Source organism: Microcaecilia unicolor, chromosome 4 (assembly GCF_901765095.1).
Source record: "Microcaecilia unicolor chromosome 4, aMicUni1.1, whole genome shotgun sequence".
Classification (NCBI taxonomy): Eukaryota; Metazoa; Chordata; class Amphibia; order Gymnophiona; family Siphonopidae; genus Microcaecilia; species Microcaecilia unicolor.
In genome coordinates this window covers 51,868,163-51,890,983 of record NC_044034.1, presented here as the reverse complement: position 1 = coordinate 51,890,983, position 22,821 = coordinate 51,868,163, and the positions used below count along the sequence as shown (strand labels likewise).

The following is a 22,821-nucleotide window of genomic DNA, read 5'->3' as shown; positions in this document are numbered from 1 at the left end:
AGCACCCAGATATTACCATTGCTCTCCCCCTGCCCCTTTCCCAGGGACTGTGAATACAGATTTTATAACAGCCTCAGCCTTAGCCAAACTGGAGAACCAAAGATCTGAGCCAGGAGTCAGACTCAGTATGGTCTTCATACCCTGCCACTAAGCCACCAGACAAGTCCACCTTGGGATCTATCCCCCTGATACAGTGAAGTACCTACTTTGGTTGGTTGCTACCTGGGAAGAGCACGCCCTCCTCCAGGTGCATTCCCCTCCCTCCTTTCTCCAAGCAAGGGTGTGCGCTGAGTAGTTGTGTGTTTGTTGGCTCTGCCGTTCCCCTGCCCTGGAACAGGAAGTTGATGTCAGGGGACTGGCAGAGCTGACAACTGCGCAACTGCTCAGTGCACCCCCTTGCTGCCTGCACCCGAGGTGGACCGCCCCCACCGCCCAGCCCTTGGTATGCCACTGCCTCGATATTCAGCCAGCGGTGCTGCTGGCATTCAACCTGGATATTCAGTACGTTTCTGGTGACTGGCATTGAATATCCGGGTTTTTCAACATTGGCTAGCACATTACTGGTTAAGTCAATATTCAGACTTAACAGGCCATGGTTTAGCGGGCAGAGATAGGCCTGCTTTTCATGTGGCCTTATTTGGCCACTAAGCCTGGAGGGTTAAGTTCCAGATATAATGACTTAACCGGCCATGTCCCCAATATCGCCGGCTTTATTTTTGGGCTAACCAGTCATTTTCAATGGTGATGACTGGTTAAATTCTGCTGAAAATGACCAATTATCTACTGAGACATGAGTTAATCGGTCAGCGGCCATTCCCAGCTGGTTAACTCACACTGAATATCAGGCCCTATGTATTAATTTGAATTTTCTATTCATCTTTGTGGTAATGTTTAAGATGGGGGTGTCCTGTTCCAGGCAACCTTAAGAATACTTGCTGTAGAAAAGCTGTACACCTATGATCAGCCTGCTGGACATCTTAAGGTCACCTGCCACACAGCATAAATCCTTGTCTATGTTTGATTCTGTTAGCAGTCATCTCATGCTGGTTCTTATAATTGCCTATTTTTGTACCTTTTCATATCCCCCTCCCCCCTTTAATACTAGCTTGAGCTCTTTTTATTTTCATATGAACCATCAGATAGAATTTACTGCTTTGCATAAAACTTACATACTACCACAGTAATTAAAAATTACTTTGGCTGCAAACGCATTATAGAAGAGTCTACTGTAATAGATACAATCCGAGAGTGCTAAGAATGAAGATTGAATCTATTTAAGCAGTGACCTGAACTTCCCTGATGCAGGCTGCTGAAATTACATAAATGCTACGGTTTGGTCATCCACATTATATAACATTTATGCCCAGTTGACTTACATGTTGTAGCAATTCAATTCCACTTGTCACAGAAAAGGGAAGTGTTATGAGTTATGCAACTCTATCACAGATATAGAATCACAAAGGAAAGGAGCAACTACAGTCTAATTGCTTTCAGCATTCACAGTAAGACAGTGATAGTATATGTGTGTGTGTGTGTGTGTGTGTGAGAGAGAGAGAGAGAGAGAGAGAGAGAGAGGATGATTGCACAGGTGCATGAGAAGGCCTTCAGAAGGCCTTTCTTATTACTGTCTGTGTACTTACTTTCAATTTTCATGTTATATCCACAGGAGAACACTGGCTAGGTTTGAAAAACATTTTTTATATTGTAAATCAAAAGAGCACCAACTTTATGCTTCATGTAGCTTTAGAGTCTGAAGATGGCAACTCTGCATACGCAGTATATGATAACTTTTGGCTTGAGGATGAAACTCAGCTTTTCAAAATGCATGTGGGACGTTACTCAGGAACTGCTGGTAAGACTCTCATTACCACTGATAAAGTCCTTCTCCGCTTCCACCCACAACAATGCCAGGTTCAAAATGGTGCTGATGACCCCTATTGGTAGTCTCATGGTACTACATCTAAGGGGACTTCCTTCCATATAAGAATGCCCTCCTAGCGGTAGTACCTCAAGACTACTGCTAGGTGGCATCGGCACCATTTTGAACACGGTGCAGTCCTGGGGCAAGAGTGCAGGGAGACTACCCTTACCCCAGACCACTTGATTTCCAGGCAGATCCTCTATAACATCACCAAAATTCGCCCTTTCCTTTCTGAGTATGCAACCAGAACCCTCATCCACACTCTTATCACCTCTCGCTTAGACTACTGCAACTTGCTTCTCACAGGTCTCCCACTGAGCCATCTCTCTCCTCTTCAATCTGTTCAAAATTCTGCTGCATGACTAATATTCCGCCAGGGTCGTTATGCTCATATTAGCCCTCTCCTCAAGTCACTTCATTGGCTCCCTATCCATTTCCGCATTCAGTTCAAACTCCTCTTACTGACTTACAAATGCATTCACTCTGCAGCTCCTCAGTACCTCTCCACTCTCATCTCTCCCTACACTCCTCCCCGGGAACTACTACTACTACTATTTAGCATTTCTATAGCGCTACAAGGCATACGCAGCACTGCACAAACATAGAAGAAAGACAGTCCCTGCTCAAAGAGCTTACAATCTAATAGACAAAAAATAAAGTAAGCAAATCAAATCAATTATTGTGTACAGGAACTCCGCTCACTGGGCAAATCTCTCTTATCTGCACCCTTCTCCTCCACCGCTAACTCCAGACTCCGTTCCTTCTATCTTGCTGCACCGTATGCCTGGAATAAACTTCCTGAGCCGGTACGCCAAGCCTCATCTCTGGCCATCTTCAAATCTAGGCTAAAAATCCACCTCTTCGATGCTGCTTTTAACTCCTAAACCTAAACCTTCAACTGTCCCCTATCCCTGATATGTCCTGTCTGTCCTAACCCTTATCCCTTACTTGTCCTGTCTGTCTGTCATAATTAGATTGTAAGCTCTATTGAGCAGGGACTGTCTCTCCATGTTCAAGTGTGAAGCACTGCGTATGTCTGGTAGCGCTATAGAAATGATAAGTAGTAGTAGTAGTAGGTAGGACTTGGAGGGAGGGGGGTTCAAGAGGGTGTAGGCTCTGTTGCAGGGTGGGACTTGTGCTGGTGGGGCAGTGTTTTTTGAGACTTGTGGAGGGAGGATTGGATGGGGGCTTTGTAACTTTGTGTGTGTGTGTGGGAGATCAGACTGGTGGAGAGATGTCGAGGCGGTGTACTGTCATGCAACAGTGGCTGCATTACCATATCGCTGATAGATTAGTTGTACTTAATGCCCTTGATGTGTGTACTAGCTGTCACCACCAGGCACTCCTCTGTTCTGCCACTGTTACGACGGTGAATTGCACCTTCCCATGTTAAGCAGCTACTGTTTTTTTTTAACGCACTGGTTGGTTTTAACGTGCAGTAGTATTTAACATGGGTCTGCACTGATTTCTACCATGCAATAAAGCTCACAGTAGCTGCTTAATGTAGCTGAATAAAAGGGCATAAGATGAGTATGTCTTTATTCATGAAAAATATTTTACTATCCAAGTAGACAAATTGTGTTCTCAAGTTCATTTGATTATTATTATTGTTGTTATTATTATTTATTTTAATCTTGATTTCTCACATTTTCCGGCAGTCATAAAACAGGTTACAACAATATAAGTGCATTAAAGTCATACGCATATGTTAAAAAATTGCATTGAAGTATAATTTTGTTTGATTGAGCTTATGTTCATTCTGAGTTTACATCAAATGGATGTGCAATAATGGTGTTTCTGCCCATTGATTTTGCCCAGGTGATGCATTTCGAGGATACCGAAAGGAAGATAACCAAAATGCGATGCTATTTAGCACTTCTGACAGCGATAACGATGGGCTCTCTGTGGAGAGCTGCAGCATGATGGACAATAAGACTGGCTGGTGGTTCAACCAGTGTGGCCTCGCCAATCTCAATGGGCCTCACCTGGTTACAAGAAAGGGAATTCAGTCTAAGATCCGCTGGGATACCTGGACAAAGAATGAAAAAATAGTCAAAATCAAAGCAGCCTCAATGAAAATCAGAAGAACCTATAATCCATATTTTAAATGAATTTGGATAGACACAATGTGCTGCATGGCAACTCTGTACTTTATGGTTATCTTGCTTGGTCAGTCTTAAATATCTCATACTTCTTTTTAGTTCATTGATTGTTTTCAGTTAGTTGGATTTTCACAGCTTACTGTGCTTGATAGAACATCGTAAAAATGATAAAAAATGCTTTAAAATCCAAGTGAGAGCCAGAGGGCATTTTGAGTGAAACGATACTTAGTGATTCTAGAAGACAATATATAATACACTACATTTCATGTCATGTGGCCATTGCTGTGCTGGAGGCTATATATAATAATTTGATGAATGACATAAACTGGCCAATATTCAGCATGAGTTAACTGACTGGGAACAGCCACTGACTAGTTAACTCATGTCTCTGTGGATAACTGGTAATTTTCAGCAGCATTAGACCGGTTTTCGCCACTGAAAATGTCCGGTTAGTATAGGAAATAAGCTGGCGATGTTGGGGGCATGACTGGTTAAGTCCCAATATTCGGAACTTAACCGGCCAGGCTTAGTGACCAAATAAGATCGCATAGCGAGCAGGCCTAGCTTTGCCCACAAGCCATGGCTGGTTAAGTCTGAATATCAACAACCAGTCATGTGCTAGCTGGCATTGAAAAACTCTTATATTCAATGCCAGTCACTGGAAATGGCTTAGCATTGAATATCCGGGCTGAACACTGGCTGCAGGCAGTCTACACGTTGCCCACTGCTGGCTGATTATCAGATGGCATATGTATATTGAAGATTTAGGGCTAGGTTTACTGAGCGGCGCTACGGGCGCGTTGGCATTTTTAACACGCGTAAATGGTTTATGCGTGTTAAACACTAATTCGCCCATAGAAATATATAGGCTCATTATCGTTTAACACACCTTAAATTTACAGGCGCGTTAAAAACACTAACACATCTTAGTAAACATATCCCTTAGTGTGGGCCCAAACATCTCCAGGTATTATTCCTCTTATACGGGCTGGTGAAGTCTATAGTGTACAAGTAGAAATGAATAAATTACATGATGGCACTGTGTATATCACCTACATTGTACTCTGTCTCTGGATAACGCATAAGTTTCACCTTAGTGTTTCAGTCAGGGCTTGAACAAGTGATTGAGGGGAGATTGAAGGGCAATTGAGCTTAGTCTTCTGGTAATTTCTATCAGCTATAAAATATAAAACTTTACCTATCAGGTCTTTGCTACTTCATTGGCTGCACTTAGAGCTAGAGTCTATATATGGTGACGGAAGAAGCGCTATTGTATAAGCCGTGCTTAAACTTAGGCACGGTTTATAGAATAGCACTTAAGTCCAGGTGGTTGCACATACATTTAGGTGCATCCATTTGCACCAATGAAAATGCGCTACAAATGCCACCACCTAAATTTAAGAGCGGAATCTCCTTATTTTATAATTGCACATGTGACTGAAAATCATACCCACAATCCACCCAGAACAACCCATAACTCTCACATTTCCATGCCCTCTTTTTCAGAATGTATGTAAAAATTAGGTACAGATCACATGCCTAAAATTACACATAAGCAACTTAATGGATTCCAATTAGTGTCAATAATTGCTTGGTAAAAAGCCAATTATTGGCAATAATTGGCTTGTTATTCAATTAAATTGCACACACAAATTGGGGTGTGCTCAAATTTGTGTGCACAATTTTTGCCGGCTGTTATAGAATAAGAGGGTTAATACACGTAGAGGGCATACAAATTGGAGCTGAGACTTCCAGGTCGGGAAGCCAAAGTAGTAAATTTAAAACGAATTGGAGAAAATTTCTTCACTCAACATGTAATTAAACTGTGGAATTCGTTGCCAGAGAATGTGGTAAAGGCGGTTAGCTCAGCAGAGTTTAAAAAAAGGTTTGGACACCAGGTATTTGTGACCTGGATTGGCCACTGTTGGAAACAGGACGCTATAACAGACCGCCTAAATTTAAGTGCCTGTTGTGTACTTAAATTTATAGAATATTGACATTTACACATGTAATTCTACATGTAGATATATAAATGGCAATTGGGTGCTGAGCTGCTATTCTATAATTATATTCTAAAATGGCCATCCGGAGGTACCTGGTTCAAATGCCACTGCTGCTCCTTGTGATCTTGGGCAAGTCACTTTACTCTCCAGGCCTCAGGTACAAAATTAGATTGTGAGCCCTCCTGGGATAGGGAAAGACACAGAACGGGTCCGTGAAGGGGCGGACGAACCGTATTTTCGAAAAAAATAGACGTCCATGTTTTATTCGACAATTTGTGAGCTGGGCGTTTTTGTTTTTCAGTGATAATGGAAAATGAAAGCGCCCAGCTCAAAAACGAATAAATCCAAGGCATTTGTTCGTGGGAGGGGCCAGGAGTCATAGTGCACTGATCCCCCTCACATGCCAGGACACCAACCGGGCACCCTAGGGGGCACTTTTACAAAAACAAAAAAAAAGGTAAAAGAGCTCCCAGGTGCATAGCACCCTTCCCTTGGGTGTTGAGCCCCCCAAATGCCCCTCAAACCCCCCGCCCACAAGTCTACACCATTACTATAGCCCTAAGGGGTGAAGGGGGGCACCTACATGTGGGTACAGTGGGTTTGGGGGGCGGTTTGGAGGGCTCCCATTTACCAGCACAAGTGTAACATGTGTGGGGGGGGGGGGGATGGGCCTGGGTCCACCTGCCTGAAGTCCACTGCACCCCCTAATAATTGCTCCAGTGACCTGCATACTGCTGCCAGGGAGGTGGGTATGACATTTGAGGGTGAAAATAAAAAGTTGTGAAACGGCATATTTTGTGGTGGGAGGGGGTTTGTGACCACTGGGGAGGTCATCCCCGATTCCCTCCAGTGGTCATCTGGTCATTTAGGGCACTTTTTGGGGCCTTATTCGTGGAAAAACAGGGTCCAGGAAAAGTGCCCTAAATTCTCACTAAAAACGCATATTTTTCTTCCATTATCGGCGAAAGGCGCCCATCTCTGATCGCCCGATAACCACGCCCCAGTTCCACCTTCACCACGCCTTCAACACACCCCCATCAACTTTGTCCGCATCCGCGACGGAGTGCAGTTGAAAAAGTCCAAATTCGGCTTTCGATTATACCGCTTTATTCGTTTTTGTGAGATAAACGTCTATCTCCCGATTTGGGTCGCAATATAGCCATTTTTCTTTTTCAATTATAAGCTGGACAGTGTACCTGAATGTAACTCATCTTGAGCTACTACTGAAAAAGGTGTGTGCAAAATCCAAATAAATAAATTATAGCCCTTAGTGCATAACTGTAAGGGGGCGTTCACAGGGGCAGAGGCAGAGTCAATACTGCAAGTTATGTAAGTAATTGCCACGTTAAAGGCTATCATGTATGCTGGTCATAGACCTCGTGTAAATGCTCATGCCTAAGTGGAGGCACCAATACTATAAGAACATAAGAATAGCCATACTGGGTCAGACCAATGGTCCATCTAGACCAATATCCTGCTTCCAACAGTGACCAATCCAGGTCACAAGTACCTGGCAGATACCCAATTAATAGCAACATTCCATACTACCAATCCCGGGACAAGCAGTAGACCTCAATCATATCCCCCGTCAGCCGTCTCTTTTCCTAACCTCTTTAGCCTTACCTCATATGGAAGCAGTTCCATTCCCTCTATCATTTTGGTCGTTCTTCTTTGAATCTTTTCTAATTCCACTTTGTCTTTTTTTGAGATACAGTGACCAGAACTGAATACAATAGTCAAAGTAGAGTCGCATCATGGAGCAATACGGAGGCATTATAATATTTCTGATCATATTTTACATCCCTCTGCTAATAATTACTAGCATCCTGTTTGATATTTTGGCTGTTGTCGCATACTGAGCAAACCATTTCAGCGTATTGTCTACAATGACACCTAAGTCTTTTTTGTTGAGTGCTGACTCCTAAAGTGGACCCTAGCATCAGGTAACTATGATTCAGATTATTCTTCTCAATGTGCATCACTTTGCATTTGTTGACTTTTACTAGTATTCTATAATGACACAGATGCCATTACAGAACTGGCACTAAGGGGCTAGCATTGGCTTGCCTAACTGGAGATGCCCACTTATAGAAGTCCCCCGTATATGCGGAAAAGGATACTTTTTAATCTATAGCAGGGATTCTCAACCTAGTCCTTGGGACACACCCAGCCAGTCAGGTTTTCATGATATCCAGAATGAATATGCATGAGATAAATTTGCATACAATGGAGGCAATGAATGCAAATTTATCTAATGCATATTCATTGTGGATATCAAGAAAACCAGTCTGGACTAGTGTGTCCCGAGAACTGGGTTGAGAACCCCTGATCTATATCAACATCCAAATACCTAAAAGATTCCACAAGTGTAAAACAATGCCATAATTTTTGGTGGCCTCATTTCCTGACACACCTCTTTACCTTACTTGAGCTATGTGAAATTACCTTCTTTACTGGGATTGTATGATATATTGAGCATTCTGGACAAAAATGCCATGGAAACAACACAATAGACCTGCACATAATCAAATTCTAGGAAGAACAGCAGCTTGATAAAATAGAGTGCTGCAGGCCACAACATTCTGCATATGTTGTAGAAAACCACAAAAACATATGAGAGGTGTAAGGAATCTGTTCATGTCTCCATTCAAAATAATTCCTGCGCATAAGTACTAGCTGATTGTGTCGAATTTGGAACATGTAGAATCATTTCACTACCTAACCAGTAGGTGGCAGTACAACTGTAGCTATTATTAAAGAGAAAATTATGTATAGAGAACAGAGGGGGGGGGGGGGGGGGGGGGGTTACACAGAAGATAAAAGGGAGTAAATGAGACAGTCATACAGTACAGAGCAAGCTTGTGAAAGTATAATGTTATTAGCTGAATACAATTTCACAGGTTTACCCGGTCAAGTATTTATTTTTGTTGCACAAGACAGTGACACATCAACAGAAGGCACAGGATTCACATTTTTGGTGCTTTCAGTTATAAAGATTTTTTTTTTTAAAGATAACCCAGAATAACAAAGTATCTTAGAAGCACAATGCATAGAAATAAAATTCAGTGTTATGCAATTTAGAAGACAAAATAACATATATAAAAAAAGCCCTACAGTATTTTATTCTCTAAAATTGATTTGATTGTCATGCAGGCAGGTGCACTCTCACTCTCTGCATAAGGGAAGGCCAGTGAAGAGCTTAGCAGCCATACTAATCCTGAAGCTCATGACGCCTTTCATCAAATCATCAAATGTTTGAGATTTTGTAGGACTTCCGATATATTAAAAATGGACAAATTTTATCGAGATGCTTCAAGGCATAAATACATAATAATGAGGTGGCTCTCTGGCTGCCTCTGGGTGTCCGCTTAGAATAAACAATGTTTCTTATCAATTTACATAAGTCAGCAGCTGAGGAAGACACCAAGGATGCAAACAAAAGTTAAGTGGAGAAAAAAAAAAAAGAGGTCAGTGTGCAAAACACCAGTCTTTTCACCAAGGTTAACAGCTAACCATCACAGGTCTGAAAAAGAACCCCACTTAAAATGTTTAGTATATAACAAGTCTTCCATTGGCATAGTACAAAACTTATGAAGAAGAGGGGAACACTTCATAGTTCAACATATATATCTAGAAATAATTATACTGTAATGTACTTAGCTGAATCATCACGTGGAGGGGCATAATTGAAAGGGGCGCCCACGTTTTCCTGAGGACGTCCTCGCAGGACATCCCGGCGAAGGGAGTGGGTAAAACCTTGTTTTGCTTAAGAAACCCGTTGCTGCTGCGTTTTTGAGCATCAGCTGATGCACTGCACGTCATGCCAGTGGGAGTTATGTTTCAGTTGGCACAACTAATAGTGTATTCTTCATGGTGACTCTACTGCTCCTCTTGAGTGTCAGGACCTGCCCTTTCTACTACCCACAGGTTCTCCGATGACTCTCTGACCAACTTTTTCTTCATTGTTCAGGTGGTACAGCCTGCCCCCCCCCCCTTTGGTTCACTGGTTCCTCAATGCAAATTAGGCTTCACCTGCACTCATTCAGATTATATGCTAAGAATAATATTAAAGTGACAGAACTGCAGGACACATGGGGTATGGAAGAAGTGCTGTGGGTTAAACTGGAAAGAGGGAAAGGGAAATGTATTTACATCAGAGTAATGTACAGGTCACCTTCACAGTCAGAAGAAATGTACAGAGACTTAATTGAAGACATCCACAAGATAGCTAGGAAAGGACAAGTACTACTAATAGGTGATTTTAATATGCCGGATGTTGATAGGGGCGTCCCTGCTGCAGGGGCGTCCAGAAGCAAAGGGATCTTGGATTCTCTACAGGAAAAATTGTTTCAGCAGTGGGTAACCGAACTGATGCGGGATGGAGCTATTCTGGACCTGGTGCTTACAAATGGAGAGAATGTTTCTGATGTCACGGAGGGAGACCATTTGGCATGTAGTGATCACTGAATGGTGTGGTTCACTATTAAGACAGAAGAGAGGGCTTATTCAAGATTGAAGGTCCTGGATTTCAAAAGAGCTAACTTTGCTGAGATGGGGGAATTTATTAAGAATTAGTAGGATGGGAACAGCTGAAGGAAATAGAACAGCAGCAGACAAGACTGAAAGGAGCTATTTTAAAGGCAACTAACCTTTATGTTAATAAATTACATAAAGGAAAGAGGAAAAGAAGGCCACTCTGGTTCTCGAACGTAGTAGCCGAAAAGGTAAGAGAAAGGAGGTTAGCCTTCATGCGTTATAAGATGACTCAGAAAGAACAGGACAGGCGAGAATACTTGGATAAGCTAAGAGAAGCTGGAAAAGCTGTCAGGAAAGCGAAGAGGAAAATAGAAGAAAAGATAGCTAATATGGTAAAGTTGGGTAATAAGTTTTTCAGATATGTAAGCGACAGGAAGAAGGGCCATAATAGCATTGTGAGGCTCAAAGCTGAGGGGGAGGAACTTGTGGAAGCTGAGAAGGATAAAGCTGAACTGCTTAACAATTATTTCTGTTCTGTGTTCACGGATGAAAGGCCAGGGATAGGACCGCAGAAAACAATTGCAAATGGAGATGGATGGATGGTAGACCAAGACCCATTCTCAGAGGACTGTGTTCATGAGGAGCTAGCTAAAATAAAAGTAGACAAAGTGATGGGACCTGATGGGATACATCAGAGGATGCTCAATGAACTCCTGGAAGTTCTGGTGGCTCCGCTGATGGACCTCTTCAGTGCTTCCTTAGAGTCCAGAGTGGTCCCGGAGGACTGGAGAAGGGCGGATGTGGTCCCTTTGCACAACAGTGGAAGTAAGGAGGAGGTTGTGAATTACAGACAAGTCGGTCTGACCTTGGTGCTGAGTAAACTAATGGAAACGCTTTTAAAGAGGAGGATTGTGAGGTTTCTCAAATTGAATGGAATGCAGGACCCAAGGCAGCATGGCTTCACTAGAGGCAGGTTGTGTCAGACAAATCTGATTGATTTCTTTGACTGGGTGACTAAACATTTGGATGTGGGAGGGGTACTAGATGTGGTGTACTTAGAATTCAACAAAGCTTTTGATACGGTTTCGCACAGACGCCTCATAAATAAACTGAGTACCCTTGGTATAGGACCTAGAGTAACTGACTGGGTTAAAAATTGGTTGAATGGAAGGAGACAGAGTGTAGTGGTAAATGGATGTTGCTCTGAAGATAGGGATGTTATCAGTAGAGTACTGTAGGGATCGGTCCTAGGGCCGGTTCTTTTTAACATCTTTGTGCGTGATATTGCGGGAGGGCTCTCTGGTAAGGTTTGTATCTTTGCAGGTGATACCAAACTCTGCAACAGGGTGGACACCCTAGAAGGTGTGGATGACATGAGGAAGGACCTAGCGAAGCTTGAGGAATGGTCCAATATTTGGCAATTAAGATTTAATGCTAAAAAAAATCCAGGGTCATGCACTTAGGTCACAAGAATCCAAAGGAATGGTACAATATAGGGGGTGAAGTGCTTCGGTGACAAAGGAAGAGAGGGACTTGGGAATTATTGTGTCTGATGAAATTGAAGTTTCCAAACAGGTAGAAAAAGTGAGGGTCATAGCCAGAAGGATGCTTGGGTGCATAAGGAGAGGGATGACCAGCAGGAACAAAGAGGTGATAGTGCTTTTGTAAAAGTCTCTGGTGAGGCCCCCATTTTGAGTACTGTGTGCAATTCTGGAGACCGTACCTAAGGAAGGATATAAACAGGATGGAGTCGGTCCAGAGGGTGGCTACAAATCTGGTAAGGGGTCTTGAACATAAAACATACAGTGACAGGCTTATGAACCCTATACACTAGAACAGAGGAGGGTCAGAGGAGATATGATAGAGACGTTTAAATATCTCAGGGGCATTAATGTACAAGAAGTGAGCATTTTTCAAATGAAAGAAAACTCTGGAATAAGGGTGCATACAATGAAGTTAAGAGGAAATAGGCTTAGGAGGAATCTAAGAAAGTATTTGTTCATGGGAAGGGTGGTGGAAGCGTGGAATGGCCTCCTGGTGGAAGTCATGGAGATAAGGACTGTGTCAGAATTTAAGAAAGCATGGAACAGGCATGTGGGGACCCTAAGGAAAAGGACGAGTTAGTGGTTACGGAAGATGGGCAGACTGGATGGGCCATTTGGCCTTTATCTGCCATCATGTTTTTATGTTTCTATATGTGTTTGGACAGATGGTTAAACAGACAGACAGACAAACACTTGCTGAAGTGAAGCACACTGAAAAAATGTGCACAAAGCAATTATGTCTTAGCATTTTTACATTGATACTTGTTATCAGTTTTCTCCATTCAGGTATTTTGTAGCTATGCATTTCAAGTACAATACCACCAAGATGTTACTAACAAACCTCAAGCTATGACTTGCAGGAAGAATGAGCAGTTGAATTCATTTGGTTTATGGTGACCTAGCTGCATACATGCATATTTTTAGAGAGCAAATGAAAAGTATTTAAAATGGAATGTTCAATACATGTTCTCACATCTTATTTGTCTTTTATGTCAGGCAGAGTACAATCTATTCTGGAGTACTTTGAAATTTTCTTTCTGAAAATGGTAGATTATTGAAGGGATATTAATAAATAAACATATGTTTAGGAACACCTTCTTGCCTTTGCACAATTCATTAAAACGTTTCATAAAAGACATTTCCTACTATCTACATGCCTAGTAGAATTGCCTGTTCTATGCAAGTGCGTGTGTATATGATTGTATGCATTTGTGTGTGTGCATAGGTTTGTGTGTGTGTGCATACGTTTGTGTGCATGTTACTACTACTACTACTTCTCATTTCTATAGCACTACTAGATGTAAGCAGTTATGTACACTGGACATAAAGAGACAGTCCCTGCTTGACAGAGCTTACAATCTAATTAGGACAGACAAACAGGACAAATAAGAGATAAGGGAATTACTAAGGTGGACATGATAAAACATGGGTATGAACAAGTGGGTAAGGGTTAGGAGTTAAAAGCAGCATCAAAATGTTGGGCTTTTAGTCTAGATTTGAAGATGGCCAGAGATGGAGCTTGACAAACCGGCTCAGGAAATCTATTCCAGGCATATGGTGCAGCAAGATAAAAGATATCTTTTTTCAGGTTAGATGTACATTTGTGCACTACCGGAGCGTATTCTGTGTGCCTGTTTTATAAAAATACATACATGCCTATGTTGCCATTATAAAATAGGTGCCAATGAAATGCTTAAGTCCACTATGACAGCATTTTCAAAGCCTATATTGATAGGGTTAGGCTGAAAGTACTTCTAAGTAGTCTGATACTATCTGTACAGTGAAGGGGCAAAGGGCAAGAGGAGCAAGAGAGGAGCTATGAAATTATCCATATAGTGGTGATATTCGTGGAGGGGCATAATCGAAAGGGGCGCACAAGTTTTCCTTGAAGACGTCCTCGCAGGACGTCCCAGCGAAGGGGCGGGGAAACCCGTAATATCGAAACAAGATGGACGTCCATCTTTCATTTCGATAATACGGTCGGGGATGCCCAAATCGCAAAATTTAGGTTGACCTTAGAGATGGTCGTCCCTGATTTTCGGTGATAATGAAAACCGAGGACACCCATCTCAGAAACGACCAAATCCAAGCCATTTGGTCATGGGAGGAGCCAGCATTCGTAGTGCACTGGTCCCCCTGACATGCCAGGACACCAACCGGGCACCCTAGGGGGCACTGCAGAAATTGCTCCCAGGTGCATAGCTCCCTTACCTCCTGGCACATGGAAATGCCTACTATACCTAAATGTATAAGACACCTGCAAACGTGATGGCTATTGTAGTGGTGTACCTTTAGATACAGTAGGTTTTTATCTGTTCCTGGAAGGTTCAAAATAACATATAAAGCAATTAAAATGGGATTTGCACTTGGGTCTTGTTGTTTAAAGTCTACTGCATTGTCTACTAGGCTGCCCCTCTGCTCTGCAGGGACATCTGTTTGACCATGTTTGTACAAATGATGCTAGACAGACATTTTTATGCCTGTTTTTTTCGGCATTAATATTTTGGACATTTCAGTTTGGAAAATGGTCGTTCATTTTGGACATTTTCAGCACACAAATGTCCCTCTCATGTATTTTTGAACAGGAAATCCCTTTTTAAAAAACATTTGCACTTCAAATAATACTTCAAGACAAAATATTGATAAGAAATACAACAGAGAAAATGTTCCATTCAATGTGGAAACTCAAGAGTAATACCTTTCTTCCCAAGAGAAATATTTCACAACCTGGTACAATCAATGGTACTAAGCCACCTAGATTACTGCAATGCAATCTATGCCGGATGCAAAGAACAAATCATTAAGAAACTCCAAACTGCTCAAAACACAGCAGCCAGACTCATATTTGGAAAAATGAAATACGATAGCGCCAAACCCCTAAGAGAAAAACTACACTGGCTCCCACTTAAAGAATGTATTGTGTTCAAAGTCTGCACCCTGGTTCATAAAATTATCCACGGCGAAGCCCCGATCTACATGACAGACCTCATAGACTTACCAACCAGGAACACAAAAAGGTCAGCACAAACATTCCTGAACCTCCACTACCCTAGCTGCAAAGGACTAAAATATAAATCAACTTATGCATCCAGCTTCTCTTACATAAGCTGGTATCAAGATTACATTTTTTCAGAGTCAGATGCACAATAGCTCATTGCCAGACAGCATGGATCTCACCTATCGTAAAGAAAGGTTATTATTGATCAGGAGCAAGGTGAGGGGAATTAAACCATGAGTACTTAATTTATTCCAAAAAGAGAGAACAGGCATGTGGTAGCATGAGCAGTATTAATCCTTTTAGTATAAACCAGAGTTTCAGGACCCCAAATGAGGTCATAAATCTCACAGTTGGGGTCATGACCATGATGGGCTCTCCATCAGGGCATCATTATTCTGTTCCAGGGGGAGAGGATCACACAGTTTTATTTGGCTGTGATCATGGGGTCATGGCCACAAAAAGATTGATAAGCACTAGTATAAACACAATTAACTGCTTTGGATTTGGTAAAGAGGAAATTCAAGTGAGGGAGGTAAAGAATGTTTTAAATGTTAAGTAACTTGGGGAGTTTATCATAGAAAATTACAAATTAGCTGTCAATGCACATTTATATATTTATAGTGTATTCACTGCATTTTTATATAAATTCTCAATTGTTTTTGCTATAATTTCTTGTTGCTAAATTTATCTGTACTGGGAAAATGTCCCTCAGAAGTTTTACTTAACTCTGCACAGCTGAAGGACCATTTCCTATTACTAATGGTCAATTTTCCCCTAGGGTGAAGCAAATTTTTGTATGCTATGAGTAAAAATGTTATGCTGTAACCAGCTTTCAATCCTAGGAACATACATTAGGATCAAAAGGAAAAAATTCACTGGAAAATGCTGACCTGATGGGATGCCTGTGGAGCTTTTATTTTTAAGGGGCCTCTCTACAATAAAGTGTGCGTTTCTTGACTTATAACATTGATGTGTCAATGTATTTATCAGTCCAAACATAACCTTCAGTTGTGTTATGCAGGGAATTCCAGGGGGCCCATTTTCTCTGTAACAAGAAATACACGATTACTACTACTTTTTGTAAAGTGCTACTTGACTTATGCAGCTGAAAGCAGCAGTCTCTCTAAGCTTAAACTAACAACATTGAACATACTTTATTTACAGATTTGGCATTTCTAATTTAAAGTACAAACACATTTATATGTTGGCCCCCCCCAGCTCAGCACAGTTCATAAGGTAATATCTAGTAGCATAGCCACAAGCATTTCCTCGTCACCCCTACACTCTTTAGTTAAAAATTAATACCTTGGCTGATGGGGATCCCGAAGACCAATCAGCTGAAGATGTTCTCTGTGGAGTCCCCCGGGTCATCTGAACAGTAGTGATGAAGGCAGCATGCTTCCAGCCACTGACCCTGGCACCCTCAGCTCATGCTCAGTTCATGTGCATGAAATAAGCAGACATGGAGAGGGTGGTGGTGGTGTCAGTGTCGGCGGCTGGAAACACATTGCCAACTTCCCTTCTGTTTAGATGGCTCTTGAGGCTCTGCAAAAGATGTCTTCAGCTGCTGAGGCTTGGCAATCCTTGCCAGCAATACCAATGAGGTATGCCACTGCTGGGTAGGCCTGAAACCAAAGTGGGTAAATTCTTGCCCATCCATGGCATAGTCATGGGTAATATTATGCTTGGTGATATATATGATACCTACTGTAACTGAATTATACTACATTTATAGCTTTCGGGCTTGCTAGGGGTAATATAAATATTGCTGTTTTCTGACTAGGCTGAGTATCCAAGAGCCAGTCACTACTTACTAAGAATGTAGACTGAACCCTTTCCTTAGTTCATCTGCTATCAATAATACAGCCAGAAAAGCATAGGCTATAATAATCATTAGCAAAAAAAAAAATCTGTTAACACCACACAACTTCTCCACTCCCATGCCTAGACCTCTTCTACTGTCAGGTTCTGCTTAGAGTCCCCTTTCAGCCTCAGGGTGAGTCTAAGACCCTCAGAATTTCCTCCTCCCCGAGGTTCTATACCATCCAGGGAATATCAAGATTCCTATCCTGGCCCCCTTTGATGGCTATCAAGGTCTCTGGGTCCTAGAGACAACCCAAAGTGTCTTGTTTGTCTACCTATGTAAATTAGATGCAAATGAGTGAACAGTTCAAGTTCTGGATGCTCTCTTTCTCTCTCTCTCTGCTCAAGAAACAGCCGAAACAACTCTGGGATGGGTTAATCCTCCCCTGTCATCTCTCACATAGCCTTCCCAGTCTGACTACAGTTGCACAACAGGGTTCCCAATGTTCACCTTAACCATGTTAGCGGGGACTATACCCAAGTTGTCATCCTCTCAGGGTCAAGGTTATTTCCTTTTCTCTTATAACAGGACATGCACCCATTATAGGTAGATATATATAAAAAAAAGAAATAACATGGTATACAATATTAGAATAGGTTGGGTATAAAAGCTATGTAGGTTCATTCCTAGTCTGTTTTACAAGCCAAGGTGCCTCGGTGGCTTTATAAATACTAGAGAAAACAGAAATCTCAGGTGGATTGAAACCATGGATATCTATGTTTGCTTAGGAGCAGGCATAAATGTTAGCAGTTAAAGTACACATGTACACATATGTTTTATAAACTATGGGAGTGATATTCAAAGCAATTTAAATGAGCAGGAGAGGCTCCTGCTCCTTGAATTGTACCTTGTAGGCTACCCATGGATATTCAGTAGCATTTAACAAAACAGTGATGTTGAATATTCCCAGAGAGAGCAGCTGTGCAGTCTGGGCAGTGACTGGGCATTCCGGGGGTGGAACTGGGGAAGAGCTGGGAGTTATGCGGGTGCTGGCAATATTGAGTTCTGGTGCTTGCATAGCTAATTAAGCATGTAGGGCAACATAAATAGCAGCCCTAATTCTGCCTGGTTAACTTCCTTCTCTCCCCTTCCGGGTTATGCTGGTATTCTGTAATGGAAACTGGGTGCCCAGATGCTGTTATAATGTAGGCTTTCCCCATGTATCCTTGGGGGCACCTAAATGGAGGGATTCTTAGAATTGTCCCAACACAGACAGCTGCAGGCAGGATTAGTCCCAGATATTCAGTGCTGCTACTGAATATCTGGGGCTAATTTAAGCAGTGCTGGCCACCGGAAATTATGTGGGTCCTAGTCAATATTCAATGTAGTACCATGAGGCTTCCGTGAGAGGTCACAGTAGCCATTTTCTTTAGACAACCACAAGGGGCAAGAGTGAGTGGGCTTTGCTCCTACCCCCCATCACCCCTACTGAACCACCAGGTAGCTTAGGTAGACCTGGGAAGCCTAGTCAAACCGGGGGTGGGGGAGATGTTATGGGGGGGGGGGGGGTCAGAAGATTATTAATATTATGGCCTGGGGGAGAGGGGGAAGGGAAGGAGGGGACTCTCAGGGTTCTCAAATGATGTTTCATAGTTGTGCGGGTCCTGGCTGATATTCAGTGCTAAGCAGGCCAAATTAGGACAGCTTTTGAGCTGTTCTAAATTCACCTGCTTAGCTATGTGGGTGCCGGCAGTGGCACTGAATACTGCCGGCACCTTCTTAACTGCCAGCAACTCCCCAATACCACTCCCTGTACTGACCCTGACCTGCCCATTTTTATATGGTCAATATTCAGTGGCACTATCCTGTAAAATGTTGTTGCATATATGTGTTGGGCTGCCAGAAGCGATTTAAGCAGACCAGAGTTGCTCCAGTCCACTTAAATCGCTTTGAATATTGGGCGACAGCTTTCTAAAGTTGTGTTTTACATGTGTATCCAAGATACACATGTATATGACAGTATGTGAATAAGTCTGAGCATTAAAAGCTTCTAAAACATGAGCCATAATAAGGACAAGTGTAACGCGATGTGTGTAGGTAAGTATGACCCAAACTATAGCTATATGATGCTAAGTTCCACATTTGGAGTCACCACCCTGGAAAAGGATTTAGGCATTATTTTGGATAATATGTTGAAATCTCAGCTTGTGGCAGCAGTCAAAAGAGCAACAAAATGTTAGGAATTATAGGATAGGAATAAATTAAAATGGAGAATTTCATAATGCCTCTGTATTGCTTCATAGTGTAACCTCACCAGAGTATTATGTTCAATTCTGATCACCAAATCTCAAAAAAGATAGATACTGTACAGAGAAGGGAGATAAAAATGATAAAGGGATAGAACAGTTCCCTTATGAAAGAAGGCTAAAAAGGTTAGGGCTTTTCAGTTTAAAGAAAAGATGGTTGGAGGGAAGATAAGTGGTTTCTAACTCAAAAACATCAACACAATGGAAACCTGAATGCGGAGTACCACAAGGATCACCACTCTCACCAACCCTTTTTAACTTAATGATGACACCTTTAGCCAAATCGCTGTCTAACCAAGGACTCAACCCGTACATCTATGCAGACGATGTCACGATATATACCCCGTTCAAACAAGACATAACCGAAATCACAAATGAAATCACACAAAGCTTTCAAACAATGAACTCATGGGCGGACGCATTCCAACTAAAGCTAAACGTAGAAAAAACACAATGTCTCATCCTGTCCTCACAATACAACACAAACAAATCCAATACCATAAACACCCCAGACTACACCCTTCCAGTCTCAGATAGCCTGAAAATTCTGGGAGTCACAATTGACCGAAATCTCACACTCGAAGACCATGCGAAAAATACAGCAAAGAAAATGTTTTACTCAATGTGGAAACTTAAAAGAATCAAATCTTTCTTCCCAAGGGAAGTATTCTGCAGCCTAGTACAATCAATGGTACTAATGTCATCTAGACTACTGCAACGCCATTTATGCCGGATGCAAAGAACAAATCATTAAGAAGCTTCAAACCGCTCAAAACACAGCAGCCAGACTCATATTTGGGAAAGTGAAATACGAACGCGCCAAACCCTTAAGAGAAAAACTACACTGGCTCCCATTAAAAGAACAAATTGCATTCAAAGTGTGCACCCTGGTCCACAAAATCATTTATGTAGAAGCCCTGACCTATATGTCAGACCCTGTAGACTTGCCTACTAGGAACGCAAAAAGATCATCATGCACATTCCTTAATCTCCACTACCCTAACTTTAAAGGACTAAAATATAAATCCACATACGCGACCAGTTTCTCATACATCTGCATGCAGCTATGGACGCACTACTGAAGACCTAATCATCTTCTGAAGACTACTGAAAACATAGTAACATAGTAGATGACGGCAGAAAAAGACCTGCACGGTCCATCCAGTCTGCCCAAGAAGATAAATTCATATGTGCTACTTTTTTATTTGTACTGTCCTCTTCAGTGCACAGACCGTATAAGTCTGGCCAGCCCTATCCCCGCCTCCCAACCACCAACCCCGCCTCCCAACCACCAGCTCTGCCACAGACCCTATAAGTCTGCCCAGCACTATTCCCGCCTCCCAACTACCAGTCCCGCCTCCCACCACCAGCTCTGGCACAGACCGTATAAGTCTGCCCAGCACTATCCCTGCTTCCCACCACCGGCTCTGGCACAGACCGTACAAGTCTGCCCAGCACTAGTCCTGCCTCCCAACCACCAGCCCCAGCACAGACCGTATAAGTCTGCCCAGCACTAGTCCCGCCTCCCAACCACCAGCCCCAGCACAGACCGTATAAGTCTGCCCAGCACTATCCCCACCGCCCAACCACCAGCCCCGGCACAGACCGTATAAGTCTGCCCAGCACTAGTCCCGCCTCCCAACCACCAGCCCCAGCATAGACAGTATAAGTCTGCCCAGCCCTAGCCCCGCCTCCCAACCACAGATCTTTTCAAGAAGGCATACCATAAACATCCATCCTAAACACTAAATAATAACACTATACACGATCTATACAAAACCGAAATCTTACCACACGACTGATCAACCTCTTTGCTATTAATGATCAAGCACTACCACCTTAAACCTTATGTAGAATAGGGCCTCTATAGTCGATGACCTAATGTATATTACAATCCAATTTATTACTCAAGAACCTTCATGCAATAGCAAAATGCATTCTGCTTTATCGTGTATGTTTGCACATTATATATATATATATATATATATATATATTGTGATAAGTATGAGGTGTCCTATCCAGGCTAGGCCACTAGAGGGCGCTAGTAGGAGAATAGGTGGAGGTCGCTAGGACCGGAGAGAGCTCTGGGAGGTCCACAGGTGTAGGAGGTTATGGGCTGGGTCTTGTGTAGCTAATTAACCACTTTATACCCCACCTGAGTTGTGAAAGGAAGAGAAGTGAGCTGGCAGCAGAAGAAGAGAGATCCCCCTGGAAGAGACTGGTTAACCCTATGGACTTGTGGTGGACTGTGTGTCCAATGGAGATCAGCAGGCTGAAAATCCTGGGGTAAGATGTCCCTAAAGCATTAGTGTTTGACAGTGTGTCCTCAGTACTTATAGGAACTGTGTGTTCAGTGAAAGGACTGTGTGCCCAAAGAAGAAAGGACTGTGTGTCCAGGACTGAGTGTCCAAAGAAGGAAGGACTGTGTGTCCAGGACTGTGTGTCCAAAGAAGAAAGGACTGTGTGTCCAAAGTACTGAGAGAAGCAGGCTGCAAAGCCTGGGGTTGAGAGTCCCCAAAGTATTGGTGTAGTACTGAGCCCATGTATCTGTGTGGGGAGGCTCAGTGTGAAGATCTATGAAAGCCTAAAGTATTAAGCTAGAAGAAGTGTGCCCAGGGGCTGGAATAAAGAGTTGCCTGAGAAATATGCAGTTGGTGAGACCTGTTTGATTTGCTTAGTGGGAACCAGGTCACCCTGAGCGAGAAGGGGTAGCACACTAATTTGCATCTGATCTGCATATTGAGAACCAGGTCACCCTGAGTGAGAAGGGGGATATCATTATATATATATATATATATATATATATATATATATATATATACACCATGATCTGTTCCATAAATGTTATGTTCCATGTATGTTACCATGTATGTACACCTTAACAAAATACCAATTGTAATTCTGTTACCCAGAAATGGCAAGCCACATTGAGCCTGCAAATGTAAGCCACATTGAGCCTGCAAATTGGTAGGAAAATGTGGGATACAAATGCTACAAATAAAAATAAAATAAATAAAATATGACAGAGATTAATAATTAATGAGTGGAGAGGAATGGATACATGTGACTTGGTTGTTTACTCTGTCAAAAAATACAAAGAGTAGAGGGCATGCCATCAGGGCTGCCAAGAGACAAAGCCGGGCTCAGGGCAGGACTGCCACCGCCGCTGCTTCCTCCCCCCCATTCGGGCCGCCACCTCCACCCGCCCCTTACCTTCCTGTGTCTGACTGCTCCTCCCTTGGTCTTTCTCTCTGGTCCTGTGTGCCAGGAGGACCCAGATGATTGCATTAACATGATAACCTGGGTCACTCAGGTTATCGCGTTAATTCAATCATCCGGGTCTTCCTGGCACACAGGACCAGAGAGACAGACCTGGAAGCAGGCAGGCAGGAAGAAGCTTACGGGCTGGGCCCTATCTTAGAGGCTAGGTACGGGAAATTTTGCCCCCCCCCCCTCACTCCCCTCTTGGCAGATCTGCATGCCATGAGGTTACTAAGTAGTACATTTAAAACAATTGAGAGAAAATAATTTTTCACTCAATGCATAATTAAGCTGTGAAACTGGTTGCTGGAAGATGGTAAAAGCAGTTACTGTACCTGAGCCTGAAAAACGTTCACACAAGTTTGTTGAGGAAAAGTCCATAATCCATTCTTAAAGTAGGCTTGGG

The 22,821-nt window shown here is 42.6% G+C and overlaps 1 protein-coding gene across 4 annotated transcripts in view; it reads left to right on the top strand.

Annotated features, from left to right (window-relative positions):
* ANGPTL5 (angiopoietin like 5) overlaps positions 1-4,896 on the top strand; it is a 43,686-nt gene extending 38,790 nt beyond the window's left edge. For 2 of the 4 annotated variants that reach the window (XM_030199359.1, XM_030199356.1), the window contains 2 exons: positions 1,667-1,852; positions 3,740-4,896. In XM_030199359.1, coding sequence (XP_030055219.1) covers positions 1,667-1,852; positions 3,740-4,032 — 479 coding nt within the window. In that variant the 3' untranslated portion in view covers positions 4,033-4,896. The remainder of the gene's footprint in view (positions 1-1,666; positions 1,853-3,739) is intronic. The other 2 variants (XM_030199357.1, XM_030199358.1) reach the window with 2 other exon arrangements.
* The last annotated feature ends 17,925 nt before the right edge of the window (positions 4,897-22,821 follow it).